The following is a 15,738-nucleotide window of genomic DNA, read 5'->3' as shown; positions in this document are numbered from 1 at the left end:
CAATGACAATATCATTAATATATAGCAAAAGAACTAGAGGGCCAAGTATGCTCCCCTGCGGAACGCCAGACGTTGACGGAAGGCAGCCAGAGAGTTGGTCTCCCATCTGAACATATTGGTTGCGGTTGTTCAGATAGGCTGAAATCCAGGAAATGAATAATGCTGGTATGCCAAGCATCGGAAGCTTAGCAATTAGTTTATCGTGTGGAACTGTATCGAAAGCTTTGCTGTAATCTAGGAATATTACACCAATTTGACTGTTCGTATCTAGACGAGCTGCAAAGGCATGAAGCAATTGTGTTGTAGTAGAAAATCTTTCGAAATCCATGTTGATGATTTGATAAAACTGAGTTTCCTTCTAAGAATTCGTGTAATTTGTGAGCTATTATGCGTTCGATAAGTTTGCAACACGAAAATGTTGAGGAGATCGGGCGATAATTTTGCAGTAATAGACGGTCGCCTTTCTTGAATATAGGCACAACTCGGGCTGACTTCCAGTCATCTGGCAATTCCACTGATAACAGAGAGACACGAAAAATAATAACTAATTATTTAGCAACAAACTCGGCAAAACGACGAAGCAATATGCACGGTATATTGTCGGGACCGCAAGAAGTTTTAGTCTTAGAGTCAAGCAACATAGCAACGACGCCAGGATAAGAAATTAAGTTTACATTTACAACATGGTCGATGTTTTTGGTGGGTAGAGAATCACTAGCGGCAGAAAATACCCTATGAAAATAGTCATCGAAGTGTTGAGAAATGGCAGTCTGATCAGATACCAATGAACCATCGACAAGAACCTGTGCTATGGGTTTCCTTTTTTCGCTGACATAATTCCAAACTTCTCTGGGTCATTTTTTATGAGTTTGGGAGTGACGTATTGAAGCAGTATTCTTTCGAGGTAAGCACCGCATGTGCAAGGTTAGAGTGCCGGATATAAGTTTGTGATCAGCATGCTTTTTCTTTAATCTTTTGGCTTTACGGTTGAGGTGAATGATGCTTCTCGTCATCCGTGGTGTATGTTTATGCACCTTCTTACGTTTCAACGGTATGAAGGTTTCAATGCAGTAGAAGCATAAGCGTTTAAATTGGTCCCATAAACTGCCAACATCTGCACCAACAAAATATGTCAGACAAGGTTCTAGGTGGTCGATAATGCGTGCATCACGGGCACGTGTATAGTCTTTCACATAATGAAAAGACGGTTTCCTAGTTCGCAAAACCGGCACCAGAGGAATATAAACTGAGGCGAGGCAGTGATCACACAGCCCTTGAGCAATTACAACGGTGGATGTACCGAAATCACGAGGAATAAACACCAAATCTAAAACATATTTAGAGGCACCTTGATAATGCCTTGGTTCATGAGCTAATTGTATCAAATTATGTGTGAGCATTATGTCAAACACAGTGCTTGCATGATTGGTATTGCTTGAAAAGGTCTCAAAACGTTCCCATTCTACTCCAGGCAGATTAAAATCGCCAATCAAAAGCACTTTGTTGTCCTGGTATTTAGACATATGTACCTTTAATTTATTCGGGAGTTGAGTCAGGTGGTCGATATAATGCGTATAAAATAAATGAGTGGCTCCACAAGAATACCTTAATGCAGATACATTCAAGTTCAGGTACGTCCTCCAGCAAGACCGCGTCAAATTTCTGTTGGATCGCAACGGCCACACCACATCCCCTTGATTGGCTGTCCTTACGTAAAACCGTATACGAAGGCGGGAAAATGTCGTCGTCAATCACTTGTTCATGTAATCGCGTCTCAGTTATTACTGTAATGTGAGGATCGTACTGCAGCAGCAAAATTTCAAGGGGCCCCGTTTTATTCCTAATACTACGGGTGTTCAAATTAAAGAGACGAAGTTGCTATCGTGCGCATGCACATTACGTCAAGTTTTTGACGGCTGAGAGGTGATGCTTTTGTAGCTTGTCAGCTTCACCCGCCTGTTTCGCACTTCGTTCTAAAAATACATATCCTTATCGATGTTTAGTTTGTCGTGTATCAGGTTGATTCTTTTGCCTTGTTCTATCTCGGCCTCTGCGCTGCGTTTTTTACCGTTGATTTAAAATAATCATTCCTAATGATGATATTTGCGCCCTTCAGTTGGCTTGCGTTCTTTAGTATTTGTTTTTTTTTCTTAAAGTCTTGCGGGTGTACTTACAGGCCGCTTTCCCACCCGCTCACCAAGTCTACGGATACGCCCAACAGATTCGCATTTAACCACAAGTTTGTCGTGAAAAATACCTTTCACAACCCTGATTTTGAATTCCTCTTCTGAATCTATGGAGGTCTCAGGTATACCATGAATAATTTAATTAGAGAGCCTGCTATGGTCTTCGAGGTCTGTTAGCTTTTTAGTTTGAAATGACATCACGTGTTCAAACGATTTCAATGCGGCTTGCAATTGATCAGCATTTTCATACTGCACTAAGCGCTCAGACGACATATTTTCCACAGTACGCCTAAAGTCATGCATCTGTTCTTTCTGTTTAGCAAAATCGGTTCTTCTTTCTAATAGTCCCTTATAAATTTCTGTCTGAACTTGAAGTAGTTGCTCGTACAGTTCCTTCTGGGTAGGTCCTGGGTTTTCCTTGACATCGCCGCAAATTAGTAGTATGCAAACGACAAACAGTCATAAGGCTGTTTCACATGGCGCGACTGGGGCGAAAAAAGTCGCTTTGTTGCGCACGTCGCAGAGCAATTTTCACTGACAGCTTTCACATGCGTTTGCCGCAGCGCAATTTCTGTCACAGCGATGCGCAAGGTTGCCCCCTGCTCATGAAGTGCCCATGCCTGCCTCGTTAAATAAAATGAACATGGAAACTAGTCAAACATTCGGCTTTTGCTATTAATAATTGATAACAGAATAAGTACACAAATTTTTAACGTTTAAAACCGTTGAAACTTTTCGACAGCTTGAAGATACGGTAAGTGAAACGCTGCGCAACGCCGCAAGTATGAGCGTGCGGCTTGTGCAGCGTCAGTGGGGTGGATCCGTTTGGTACACTGTAGTTTCGTTGTTACTGTGGAAGCCACAACTCTTTTTTCCTAGATGAGTATTTGCTTTTGCAGAAGAACAAGCTACTATTGAGTGTGCATGTATAAGCGGCGGGTGCAATTTGTAGTGATGAAGAACTAGACGACTGTGGCGATCAAGTGGGTACGTGCCTTATGTTGAAGCGGTGTCTATCTCCCGAGCTGGATAGCGTGCAACTTCTCCTTTTAAACGAATTGTGTAAGCGGAAGAAAAGAAAAATGTTTATGGAGCTTCTAAGCCGCAAACGCTGGTCGGTACGCCCTATTAACACATAGCTAAAGCTGGCGCGCGACATTGCCCCACAGAGCTGCCACCACGCAGTAAAACAGGAAAGCGCCTATTTTGACGGTGCTTTGTTTCGTCACACACATTGCCCCTCCCACATCGCCCCGATCGCTGCGACTCAGCGACGGCGCGACCAACTTGTTGGAATCCAGTCGCGGAGAGCCCACGACGTCGCGGCGGTCGCTGAGCGACGGAATTCTCGGTGTCGCGGAATGAAAATCGCGCCACGTAAAACAGCTCATACGCTATTAACAAACAATGCCGTGGGCCCGGCAGAACTACTAAGCTTCGACAAACGCTGCGTACTGAACTAGAACGGGGACTGACCTGCAGTAAGAAGAGAAGCGTTCCGTTTAGCGACATGGCGGCTTTGGATCCGCCGTGCCCACAGAAGACGAAATATAGCGGGGCCCAAGCGATGACGTCACATTGTAATACTTGAAAGGATAGGCCGGTAAAGTTGCGCTACCGTATGACGTCAGCGTTGAAAACGAAGAGCCTTTGTTGATCAGCTGGCTCTTGTCACAAGACGCAACAAGTGGCCGCGCGCCTTCAGTAGCAGTGAAGCCAAGAGAAACCTGCAGTAAGCGAGAGGCGTTCCGTTTAGCGACATGGCGGCTTTGGATGCGGCCTGCCCCGGATGTGGTCACGTCGTCTGCAACACACACAGACGGTGGCAAAGTGGTGCAGGGTGCTGCAGGCGTTGAGTGATATACTGGATACCGTAGCCGGCGGTTGAACGGTGTTGCGCACTAGTTCGCTGTGTCACCGCAATTATTCGCGTACTATTTCCCGAATAGTAGAGGCAAAGTCAGTGGACGAACTCGTATCGACGCTGGCGACAGTAGTCATGTTTGCCAATCGTCCAAATCTGGGCGCAATAGGACGTGTCATGAACATCTCAAATGTACGGCAGTGAGGCAAGACATCCGAGACGGACATGAGGTCTTCTCTACCTATAAGAAAATTGTAGACGTCTTATGCGATGCCTTTCAGAAGATGTCCAACTCGGTCTTCCTCAGACATCCGCAGGTTTATGATCTTGCACAACTTGAGTGCTTCTATATAAGTAGTGCATGTCTCTGCCAAAGATTGAGCTCTTTGGGCAAGTGTTCTCTCCGCACGTTTCTTTTTGGCATCAGAATCGGCAAAACATTTTCGTATTTCCTCAACAAAGAGTTCCCATGTGGTGAAGCACTGTTCGTGATTCTCGAACCACATCAGTGCTGTTCCTCTCAAAAATAAGACGACGTTGTCACGCTTTGCGACAGACTTCCAGTGGTTATATCGGCTACCCGATTGTAGTGCATAAGCCACTCGTGCACGTCTTCTTCCGGGAACGAGCCTGGTCCCATGTAATAGTGTGCGGCAGCAGCTGGCATTGACCTTTGCGCGGTCGCAACTGGCTCCGGGTCTGGTCCTCCGTTCCGTAGCATGATTAGAACTGAGGTGAAACAGCACGAAAAAGACGATGACACAAGGAAACAAACACCACAGACAAGCGCTTGTCTGTGTTATTTGTTTCCTTGTGTCCTCGTCTTTTTCGCGCTGTTTCACCTCAGTTCCAAGTATGAACCAACTAGCCTTCATCAAGATCATACTAATGTAGCATGATGACCGTAGTCGGCGACAGACCGGCTAGACGGCGGCTCCGGCGAAGTTCAAGCGGTTGCGACGCCGTAGTACGGCGACGTCGTGTACCCAGCACCTCCACCACTCTGTTACGGGCTGCTCTCTGTGTAGAGAGGGTGTATTGGGACGCAACCGCCGGTCCTGAGCGCCAGCCGAGGTGCCGTTATCGCTAGGCGAACGTGTTCTTTTTTTCCTCTCTTATTCCGCGTCCCACTACTGCTGGCGGCACATACCTAAATCACGCAAGACTTTCACGCTTGTAACAATATGTATACCGTCATTTGCACTTCGCTCATCGAAGAGGGAGGCTGCGTGTAGAATACGCTCCTGAACAGCGCTTAGCAATGTAATGAAGATCCACACCAACTAAATCTGCTAACGAAGCTATTAGCTTGCATTACTCATGAAATATTTTCCCTCGTATCCGAATAACCAATACAAGAATGCATGCGCTGCCTACCTACCTCGTTCAGCTTCAGGGCGGTCTTCGAATTGAATTGTGGGTTTTATGTGCCAAATCCATGATTTTATTATGAGACACGCCATTGTGGGGGACTCCGGATTAATTTTGACTACCAAGGAATCTTTAATATAGCCTCAATGCACGGGACACAGAGCAATCTTCATTTCTTAATGGAGCGTTGCTCTGCTTGTGATGAAACCACTAAGATATAAAACGCTATTTCTCTCTCGCTGTACCACTTCACGAGTATAACTTTATGCAAGTTGGCCGCCATACCTTGATCTCAACATTCGGCGAGGGAATTCCCAGGTCCTCGAAGTTAATCTCGTCCAGGCCGGGCGCTGCTATGAGACCGCAGCTTTCGGTCATGCCGTAGAAGTTGCGTAAGTTGTGCAGCTTGGGAAAAACTTTAAGAGCCCCGCGGGCCAGCGTCTCGGTCACCTGGCTGCCGCCGATGGACAACTTGCGGATCTGCCCCAGCTGCGTGTTCGTGCGAAGCATCTCGTTGACGAGATTCTGCAGTCTGTTCGGGAAGCTGAACAACGCCGACACCTGCGATGATCCAGTATACGAAGCTCGTACGAACATCGTGCTTGAGTGGCATTGGCCTTTCTTTATAAACCTGAAGACTTTTGACCAGACATCATGGGCATGTCTATGAAAGGCAGGCATGCGTTTATATATGCATATATGTATATACCTATATGACAGGAAGGGGACTTGTCGGGCCTCATTTTCATTAGCCGCAACCATATGAAGCACACAGAAAATGAAACCACGGAAAACTTCGTGGAAATTTATATTTTTGAATTGAAATGGTAAAATTGTAAGATGACTGGCATTAAAAGTAAAGGAAACAAGTCGCCGTATCGCCCGAAAGGCGAAGCACCGATTGCAATAACAATTTAGTAGATAGCTACACTACATGAGGATAGTAGATTTATCGGTCATGTAAACTTGTAAACGTTCGCTTACTAATTAAATAAACAATGAAAAAAATATGTAAGCGCGACAAAACAAGGACCTAGTAAGAAACGTACATACAGAGACATCGCTGTCTTTGTGTGTATGTTTCTTTCTACGTCCTCGTTCTTTCGCGCTTACACATTTTATCATGGATCCATACCAAATAGCACGCCAACATGTTTCAACTCAACAACCACGGTGTAACGCGCTCACGGGTAAACATGAACACATCTCGCTCGATGAGTGCGGAAACTCACTGTCAGAATGGAACAGCGAGCGTATTGACCTTGGTGCATCTCTCGCTTCAACGCGAACGAAAGGTCGACAGCAAAGCGCGCACAAAGCTATCGGCACTAGGCGCGCTCTGCAAGCATCGCAGATCCCTTTGAAAATGAGGCTGGCGCAGGCGCGCACTTTGGCCACATTGCAGATTGCTTTCAAGATACGGCGCCCGCACGGCCGCGCCGTAAGCAGCAGCCACCGGAACAGAACGTCCCACTCCGTCGCCTCACCCTCGCGTCTCGCGCGTGACAGGAGAGGGCGCGTTTCCGCCCCGCCTTCCTAGCTCGCGCAAGTGATATTGAGCCGCGTTCGCCGGCTCACCCTCACCCTCCATTTCACCACTCTCCTCACACATCACTCCCCCTCACACGCTCACCCTCACACGCTCTCGTTCGCACATACAGCGCACGGCGCGCGGCGACGAGGTTATCGCCCTTGGACTTAATACGGAACCTCACGGCGACGGCGACGGCAGAAATGCGCTTGGAGTGTCCATATAATTGCTATCGCAAAAAAACACACCTTGGTGCCGGCGAGGACCGAACACACAGCCTCTCTCTCTAGATACATGCATACACACATGCATGCATACATACATACTTGTAAACATGTTAACATATAGGCGCGGTTTCAGTTAAATTGTTATTTTACAGCGACACGCCCCTAATGAGTAGCACGATTCATAGCGCTATAACAGACTCAAAGGAGACTAACATATCGTTCTATATTATCCCCGAGTATCTATTCATCTTTCGCTTACTGAATATCTAGATCAAGTTATATATAGATATAGGCTCTTCGGCGTTTGTAATCGGCACAACATAAAAACCACTACGTACTATAAACTGCGAAAACTTGTTCAGAAAGTTAGCACTCCTGGATTAAGAAGAATACATCTGATCAAATTTCGACCTCAAAAAACGCAGTTCTTGCAAAACAGGCTTTACAAAACATTTGAGTTTACGAGTCATAACATACTTTTCCATAAGTTAAACCACTGTGGCATAAGAGAGCATACGTAAATATTTACATGTTATCTTTCTCGTTGTAAGCAGTTCATATGAGTTAAAAAGCATTCTTCAGATATTTGTTGTGTACCGCAAGAGCGTAATGTTTTTTTTTATATATATATATGACAGTTCACATTTCTTCTCTTAGTTATTACACATATTGTAACGTAGTAGTGACTACGAACAACATAGCATCAGAGCTGTGAATAGCTTAGCTACTTTTCTTATAGGCGAACCTGTACCCACAAAAGCAAACTACACTCAAAGCACCACGGTATCGGCGAACACAGTCGCCGATCGTAGAAATCTGATCGGCTGGTGAAGCGCGTGCGCTTTTATAGATGAGCCATCGATGGTGTGAAGCAATCGCTGGTGCCCGCGTGTCTTCCAGAAAGTACTATGCAATTCGCGTCGCACATGAAGTTGGATTACACAAACTTCGGTAACAACACACAACGCATGAACCATCGACAACATTTCAGTAAGTTCCCATCACGCAAGCGCGTTTTGCGCTGAGCGATAAAGTTAATTTGTTAGTGGGTGAAATGCAGTGCCCGAGAGAAGGGTAAATAACTACACGTGTCAAAATGCAGGTGGCACGCGCATCTATATTTCTACGCCTTCTTGCGCCCAACTTTTTGCAGGAGATGGCGCGATTTTTTCTGCTACTTTTTTCGGCTTCACCAAAGGATTCGTAGCGTTTTCTTCTTCCCAATGGTCAGTAGAGATTTCACACTTTGCAAACAAAGCTCACTACCCATGCTAGAACAGGTAAATCGTTGCACAAGAATGTATTGGTGGTGATACAGCTTGCACTTTGTCGTTTAGTATAATACCAGAAACTTATTTCTTCAATGAGCATCAAAAATATGTTAGCCAGTGTTTACGTGCTATTATCCTATGGGGACTGGCCCGACGCCCCTCCGCGCTGTGGAACTACACCCATACAATGCAGAGGACGACTGTCAATTAGGCCGGACTGGACTCTGGCGAATTAATGGGTTGTCGGTTGCGTCAGCCATTTATCTAGTGCCCCCGCGCTTTGGTAGCCGTTCGTGTCTTTGACGGAATTGAACCAGGAGAATGAACGTTAAGTGAAGCCATCGCAATTAATTTTGCATGCTGTATATATTTGTTCTTAGATACCTTTCCTTTACCTCTCCTTTTCCTCTCCTTTACCATTTATCAGAAGCTCGCCGTGACATCTCGCCGTCACAACAGAATCGTCATTGCATCCGTGACTGACTAACCTGTCCACCGAAGTCCGAACGCCCACGTATCCATGTCGTGTTTAAAGCGATTTGACAGATACACTTGCGTTGAAATTATGGAGATGTTGCCGTGCATTCGGATAGTGCGCTTGGTGTGCGTCTCGAGTATAGAAGTGAGCAGGTTGCTCGCCTTTGCGTGAATGCGGCGGTCATCTATTTGCTAAAGTCGTGCACCTGCAAACCTGCAACCGAAAGTTATTGTGTTTTCTTACACACGAAACGACGCAAAAACCTCGTGCAATAGTATGAATAAGCGTCAAGCTGTTATAAATGATATTTTGCGAAGCCGTGGAAATCATGGATGAAAATTTCGCACAAAGCAGGAAAATTAGGTATGCGCACCTCTCATTTGATCATTCATTTAGTTCTATTCAACTATTGTATTTTTTGTAGGGCTGGGCTTAAATTATTGGGAGATGAGATTTTGCTAATTTCTGTCGAAATGTGTGTCTGTAAGCTATAAAAAATGTTTTGCTCGTTTGCTTTAGTACGTTCAACGTGCATGGTTGCATGATTCATTTATAGCACTTTTTCTTGAAATTGGTAACGTTCAAGATTGCATCAATATAACTGATGTTTCAGATAGAGAATGACAGAAGCATCGCCAAAAAGCAGGCAGCTCGTTGAAGATGGCCATACAGCGTTGTCTGGAGACCAGCCTTTAGAGGACCCCAGTTTGTCTACCTTTTCGTGCATGTCACAGATCCTGCGCAGAAGCCAAGCCCTACTCTACTGAATAATGTTTATATCAAGCAGATTACCTGCACGTGTTTAAAAGTGCTGTTGTCTCCAGCTTAGCACGACAGAAAGCTGAGCTACTTGGTAAGGATCCGTAATTTCTGAGCTAGGACAAGATAAACACGGGCGTTCGTGTTGTCCACTTCTTTTCTCTTGTGTCCGCGTCTGCACGCCTTGCCCTTTTTTGCATTATGTCTCTAGCTTGCAGCCTGGCGTCTGGAAACTTGCATGTTAACTGTTATATTTTTCTGTTATTGCCTAAATTAGTAACAAAGATAGCTGTAAAATTGTCGGTTCCTATCTGCGTAACAGTATGATAGGTGGCCTTTAAAGTTACTGTCGTAAATGTTTGTGTTGCAGTACTTACATTGCAGTAAAAAAAAAAACATGCATGCGAATGTTGCAAGAGCACTGACGTTATGGCATTGATTTCAGAGGCAGAACATATCAGGTGCTGGTACATGAGCACTGAAATGAAAAATTGACATCCCTCGCACGTCTTGTAGTTACAAAACATACATTCTATGGACGACCTGTGGGGATCCTGAAAGAGCGAATAACTTTGTTGCATACATCCTTGGGACCTCTGAATATACGGGTTTGACGTCTACAAGACATTTGCTGGACGGCCCTTTTGGTTGCACCTGAAGCTCCTACGAACATTCTCAGTACAACCGGTGGATGCACGATGATATCTGCAGTTAATCCGAATGTCCACTACTTGTCCTCTGGATATCCGTTGGACATTCACCGTCCATCGGGTTGTCGTTTTTGCGTAGTCGTCAGTCAGTCGGTGTCATGCATTCGTTCTCACACCGATGTCATGTTGTCGCGATCGAGCAATCGTCGTAATTCCACGTCCGTCACCCGGCTGTCCTGCGATTTTTGCCACGCCATCCTGATACACTAGTCATCATCTGATTTTCTTCAGGCCGTCGGTGTCATGCTACTGTCGTTTTGCGATTGGTATATCACAATCGTCATCTCATTGTCAAAATACCACTGTCATCGACATTTCGTCGTTCCTCGTTTTCATTTCGCCTTCGCCATTCCATCGCCGTCACTGCGCCATCGCTATACCGTCACAAGCGAACGCCACACCAAAGTGGGGCGATGCCGCAGACAGTGTACGTTGCATGTCGTCTAAGCAACAGATGTCTCACAATGAACACTATGACCACTACGGTGTGTCGCTACAATTTTGAAATGCTAAACTAATTGCGTTATTGTCGATAGTCATGGTTAGATCTGCTCTGCCGTGATTTTGTTCCCCTGTATAAGTGAGGGTTCTATTCATACGACACTCCTGAGTGATTAGTTTTACCATTTATCTGCATGAAAATAACACATCAAAAGTCTCGTTCCCTTATTGTTTCTTGACAAGGCAACGCTCTTGCTCTGCTTTCTTATTTCCCGTATAGAAATAAAGGAAACTGAATGAATAATTAGGCTGGTGCCTAGAATCGATGCCGGTAGCGCCTCTTCGGATGCGATGATATGTTGCGTATATGGTGCCCTATAAGGTAGCTCTACAGCCATGGCTGTATGTGCCGAATAAAATTCGTACCCGCAAATGCAAAACTCATGAGCGACAAATGCCACAGAGATTGCTGAAAACGAAACTCAAATTTCAGGCCATGTGGACGTAGCGGCGCTCAAGTGACCACATATATGGTACAAATTCCGAGCAATAAAAACAGCGCTAAACAACAGGACGAGTAAAGGGACACAGACAAGAGCACTGTTTTTCAGCGCTGTCTTTTATTGCTCGTAATCATGAACGAGCCAGCCCAAATGCGTACTCTTCTGCGGTACAAATTCGTTAAGATTATGTCGATACATGTGCGCAAACCTGGTACTTGTTGCAGACGTCGATAAACTGGTTGTATGTTAGCGCGGGCGAGACGATGACACAGGTGGAGCCAATGCAGGCGCCAAGCATGGTGAACAAGAAGCCGGACATGTGCGTGATTGGGTTCCACGCGAGGAAAACGTCGGTCTCATCCGAACCTGTGACGCCCCTGCGAACGCCGCAGAACGTTCTGTTAGAACGAAGTTCTATAGAAGGTTCATTAGTTTCGACGCGTAAGTTAAGCCACCGTTAAAATGACTACAGGGCTCTATACACGCATGCCAATATGAACATCCTCTTGGCGACTCTACTGAGCACACGAGACTGTCTTCTAATGCGTGAGCATTCTAGGGCTGCCTCCCTCAGAAATCTGCCAGTCGTTCTCTCACTAAAGCGTGACACGATGAACTTGATATGTATATATGGGGTCCTATTGGGGTATATGAGAATGACTTGTGACTACGTATGACTACTGAGATTTATTGTGACTGGATTTACAGGCTGCCCCAACTATCACGCACCAAGAATTAGAAATACGCAAATGCCACGTAGCTGGACAGAACCAAGGTAAGGTTGTTTGCTATCGCTTGAAGATGTTCAGGAAATTTTTGTATTCCTCCTATTTACTTAATTCGTCTTAAATAATCAACTCCTTAAATAATATAATCAGATAAAAAGCGCCAATGACAAAATTGTAGAATAACATGAAAACGTGCCGAACTTCTCGATACAGCTTTCTGTTGCTCAATACGTCCTACATAAAAGTCTGGGAAACATCTAGGTTAGCGGCAGTATGTCACCCTGGAACGCTTCAATGAGTAACTTTCTACAAAGACTGTAATGAACCTACACAAAATAAACATATATCGCTCGTCACTCCGAACATCATTTTATACATCGAATGAACTTTAACACCGTACCCCGCATATTTTAGCGAGGATATCTGGGTAAAAGAACCAAATGATAACGCATAAAAATTATGATAGAGAAAACACTCAGTTTTATGCTTTCTGAATACATAAGCAGCCTACACACTGCAAGTTTTCGGCACACATCAAGAAAAAGTAGCCCTCATTTTTTCCAAATATGAAACATCGGCTGTGTTTGCTCCTGCCAGGAAACAAGTAATATTGTAGCTCTTATTTCGAAACAGCCTGAAATTGAAATCGTCAGTCGGAAAATAAAGATGTCTTTATAACAAAATTCGAGCCAGTGTTCTATTCGTATTGAAATGGCTTTGCGAGTTCGACCAAGGTCATTTTCACGAGCATATCTACGATAGAGCATGATTACACAATGAAATCCGGCCGTTATACCTGTAAGAGGTTTGGTTAGATTTCTGACGGTGATAAGATACTGAGACTGCAACAGACAGAAATTGAATAGTTCCAGCATTTGATAATCCAACGATTTCAGGCCGTAAGGCACACCAGTCGTTGGGCGCGGCTGATTTGATACTTTATCCGGACCACCCCCTCACCCCCACGTTCAATGTAGCAAGCTGTTTGCGTTTAGAATACGGATATAGCGGTCTCAAAAAAACTGGGCATGATACAATTCGCGCTAGCTGATAGTTCTTTTAGGGTGGCAACTGCCCGGCGCCAGGCGTTATCCGCAACGCGAGCGTGTACGGCGAATCGCACACGTCGTCCGCTACAGGGGTTCCCGAGAGGGCACAAGATGCCGTTGTCCAAGCAGTGATATGCGTCGTAGGAAAAAGCGTTACTTAAGTGGTCACTCTGTTAGAAAACAAAATTTAGCTTGCCTTATAGTTTTAATGGACCTTCCAGCGTGCAGCCGAAAGTACCAGTAACCGCATTCAAAGAGGGGGGGGGGGGGGGGGGGCAAATCACATAACTTGGCCCCGTAGATTCCTGTGGTAGCTCAATGCAAAGGTTTTGTCACTTCTGTGTGTGTGTTACTCTACAGTTATTGACGTGTTATATAAATCAAGTTCTGTTTCTCCACGTGTCATCCATCCATTGTATGCAAGTCTGTCTGCGGCACTTCCAGATTGCTGTCCCCTCGAGGTAGGTACCGAAGTGAAGAAATAACCTCGAGCTTTACTCGACCTATTTGTTCTTTGCATGCACACACTGCGACATTGCTAGCACGAACAAACGATTGGAACGCATTTTTATGTTTTTATAGCGATGCTGCTTGCCTCTAGCCCCTATATGAATGAGCCGCATCTGTGCTCTCGTAGAGGCTATCCAGGCTGGCTAAAGTCCGCAGTAGTGAACAAATGCGTCTTGCGGCAAAGCACCGTTTATCGCGGGTGCTCTGGAGAACGATGGCTGCTACCCTCGTTTTATTATAAATATTCCAAAACAGAAATAACAATCGACCGCTAAGAGAACTCTACCATTACGCCGACTTTCATTTTTTTCATAATTAGGTAGTTCACAGTGAAGCTGTTAATGTTGTGTAATTCCCGTCTGCTGTTAATACATGGGTTTCTAGGAGAGTGAAACAGACAGCCCCATGTTTGGCTGTTAGCATAAAGCTCGAGTCCTTCCAAGTGTCATTAAGGTCATTAACAAATAAGTATGCTCAATAGCAAATTACACACATACGTGTTTTGTTTCGGTTGCTGCTTTGGACTGCGGTCCGGTCAATAGTGATTTTTTTTGTGCACTCGTTTCGGCTTGCTGCCTAACCAAGTGCACACCATTGAAAGGGAGTAAAGTTTGGAGCACAACGCCAGCTTCGCTGGCATTCCACTTCCACAGATGGATTGGCGCCCCGTTTTTCCTCTTAGACCCGGCACACGCTTTTGGTGCTCCATTCTTTCGTGGTCTTACCTTCGTGGTATAGTATTTCAGGAAACCCTGAAAAATAATGCACAGCAATCTCATCAAGAAGAGCAGACATCCCAGAGAGGATGATGAAAGGACACGCAATCCATCCGGCATGGGGCCTTCAACGTCCGCTTCTGAAGTTACTGAGGCTTGCCTTAGCGGCACAGGCTGCAGATCTGCCACTGTAACCACCGCCTAGGCATGCGCGCGAATTCTTGGTGGGGACCCAGTCCCTAACATTGAAGCACAATAGGGACGACATTACCAAGTGCGTTGGAAACATGCGTACAAATGGCTTCCGTATGACACGTCAGTGGACAACGTATTTTGTGAGACATGTCGCGCTGCTCGTGAGGTGAACATTTTTTCCCCATATACTTCCAGGGATAAGAACACTGGCTTGATGTTTTTCGAACATGGGTTTCCAAACTGGACGAAAGCTATTATAAAATTTAAAAGTCATAAGGCATCGACTCTGCAACGGTCCCAGGTAGCACACAAAGTCTTCAAAACGTCGCATTTAGGGATTCACCGTCTCAAACAGATTTTTGAATAAACAACGCATTAAAAAAGTCGCAAGCAGGCTAGCTTAATAAACAAGGGTGAGAACGTTTCGAAAACGTTTTTATAAGACTGGCCGTATCTGTTCAGTTAGCGTGCTGGGCTTTGGACGGTGCCGTTCTTGGCGGAAGAATTCTCCATTTATCAAGCGGCACTCGTCGTGTCAATTGCTGCTGTATTCGCCTTGCATTAGCATGAGTTGGGCTAGGAAAAAGAAGCCTTTTGTGGTGTTGACCTCACGTCAGCAGATACGAACGATTGCTAATGGAGTTGACACCGCAAGAGGCCACGCAGAAATGATGCGCGATTGCAGTAACAGTGAAGCCTCTCTTTGTGACGCGGACAACGGCTCCACATTGACTTCGGAGGAGCGCTGGCAGACAGTAGACTATTTGGATTTTAGTGATTCTGACAGCGCATCCGCTATTTCAAAAATTTGCACTTGCTCATAAACTTTATTATCATTCAATTGTTTCTGAAGATTACTTCCAGTCCTCTGCAGTCATTTTCTTGCCATGACCACCGATACAAATGTAAAATGACCCGATATGTAACTCTCATAGTTTCGAAATTTCACTTATACCACGCACTATCGCCGAATAGAACCACTTACGAAAACACGCAGCTACTGAAGGATACGCAGCAAAATTCAAAGAGCAGCTGCACACTCAGCGCTGTGCGCGACCTAATTATATTTTGCACGCTTTGTTTTCAGTTTTTTACACAATGAGATGTGTTTTAGCAACGGCATGTTAATTTTTGCCCTGTTCCATTTTGTAAGCATTTTTATGCGGTGTATTTATAAGGCTTTTTCTATATTACGCATA

The 15,738-nt window shown here is 45.1% G+C and overlaps 1 protein-coding gene across 1 annotated transcript in view; it reads right to left on the bottom strand.

The window, feature by feature from the left end:
• The window catches only part of LOC126523708 (probable 4-coumarate--CoA ligase 2), a 350,149-nt gene that overhangs the window by 152,279 nt on the left and 182,132 nt on the right, over positions 1-15,738 (bottom strand). The window contains exons 6-7 of the mRNA XM_055066815.1: positions 11,550-11,718; positions 5,707-5,982 (exon numbers count right to left, since the gene is read on the bottom strand). Coding sequence (XP_054922790.1) covers positions 5,707-5,982; positions 11,550-11,718 — 445 coding nt within the window. The remainder of the gene's footprint in view (positions 1-5,706; positions 5,983-11,549; positions 11,719-15,738) is intronic.

The sequence above is a fragment of the Dermacentor andersoni genome, chromosome 6 (assembly GCF_023375885.2).
Source record: "Dermacentor andersoni chromosome 6, qqDerAnde1_hic_scaffold, whole genome shotgun sequence".
Classification (NCBI taxonomy): domain Eukaryota; kingdom Metazoa; phylum Arthropoda; class Arachnida; order Ixodida; family Ixodidae; genus Dermacentor; species Dermacentor andersoni.
Note: the sequence above shows the minus strand (reverse complement) of the source record. Positions and strands in the feature narration are given on the sequence as shown.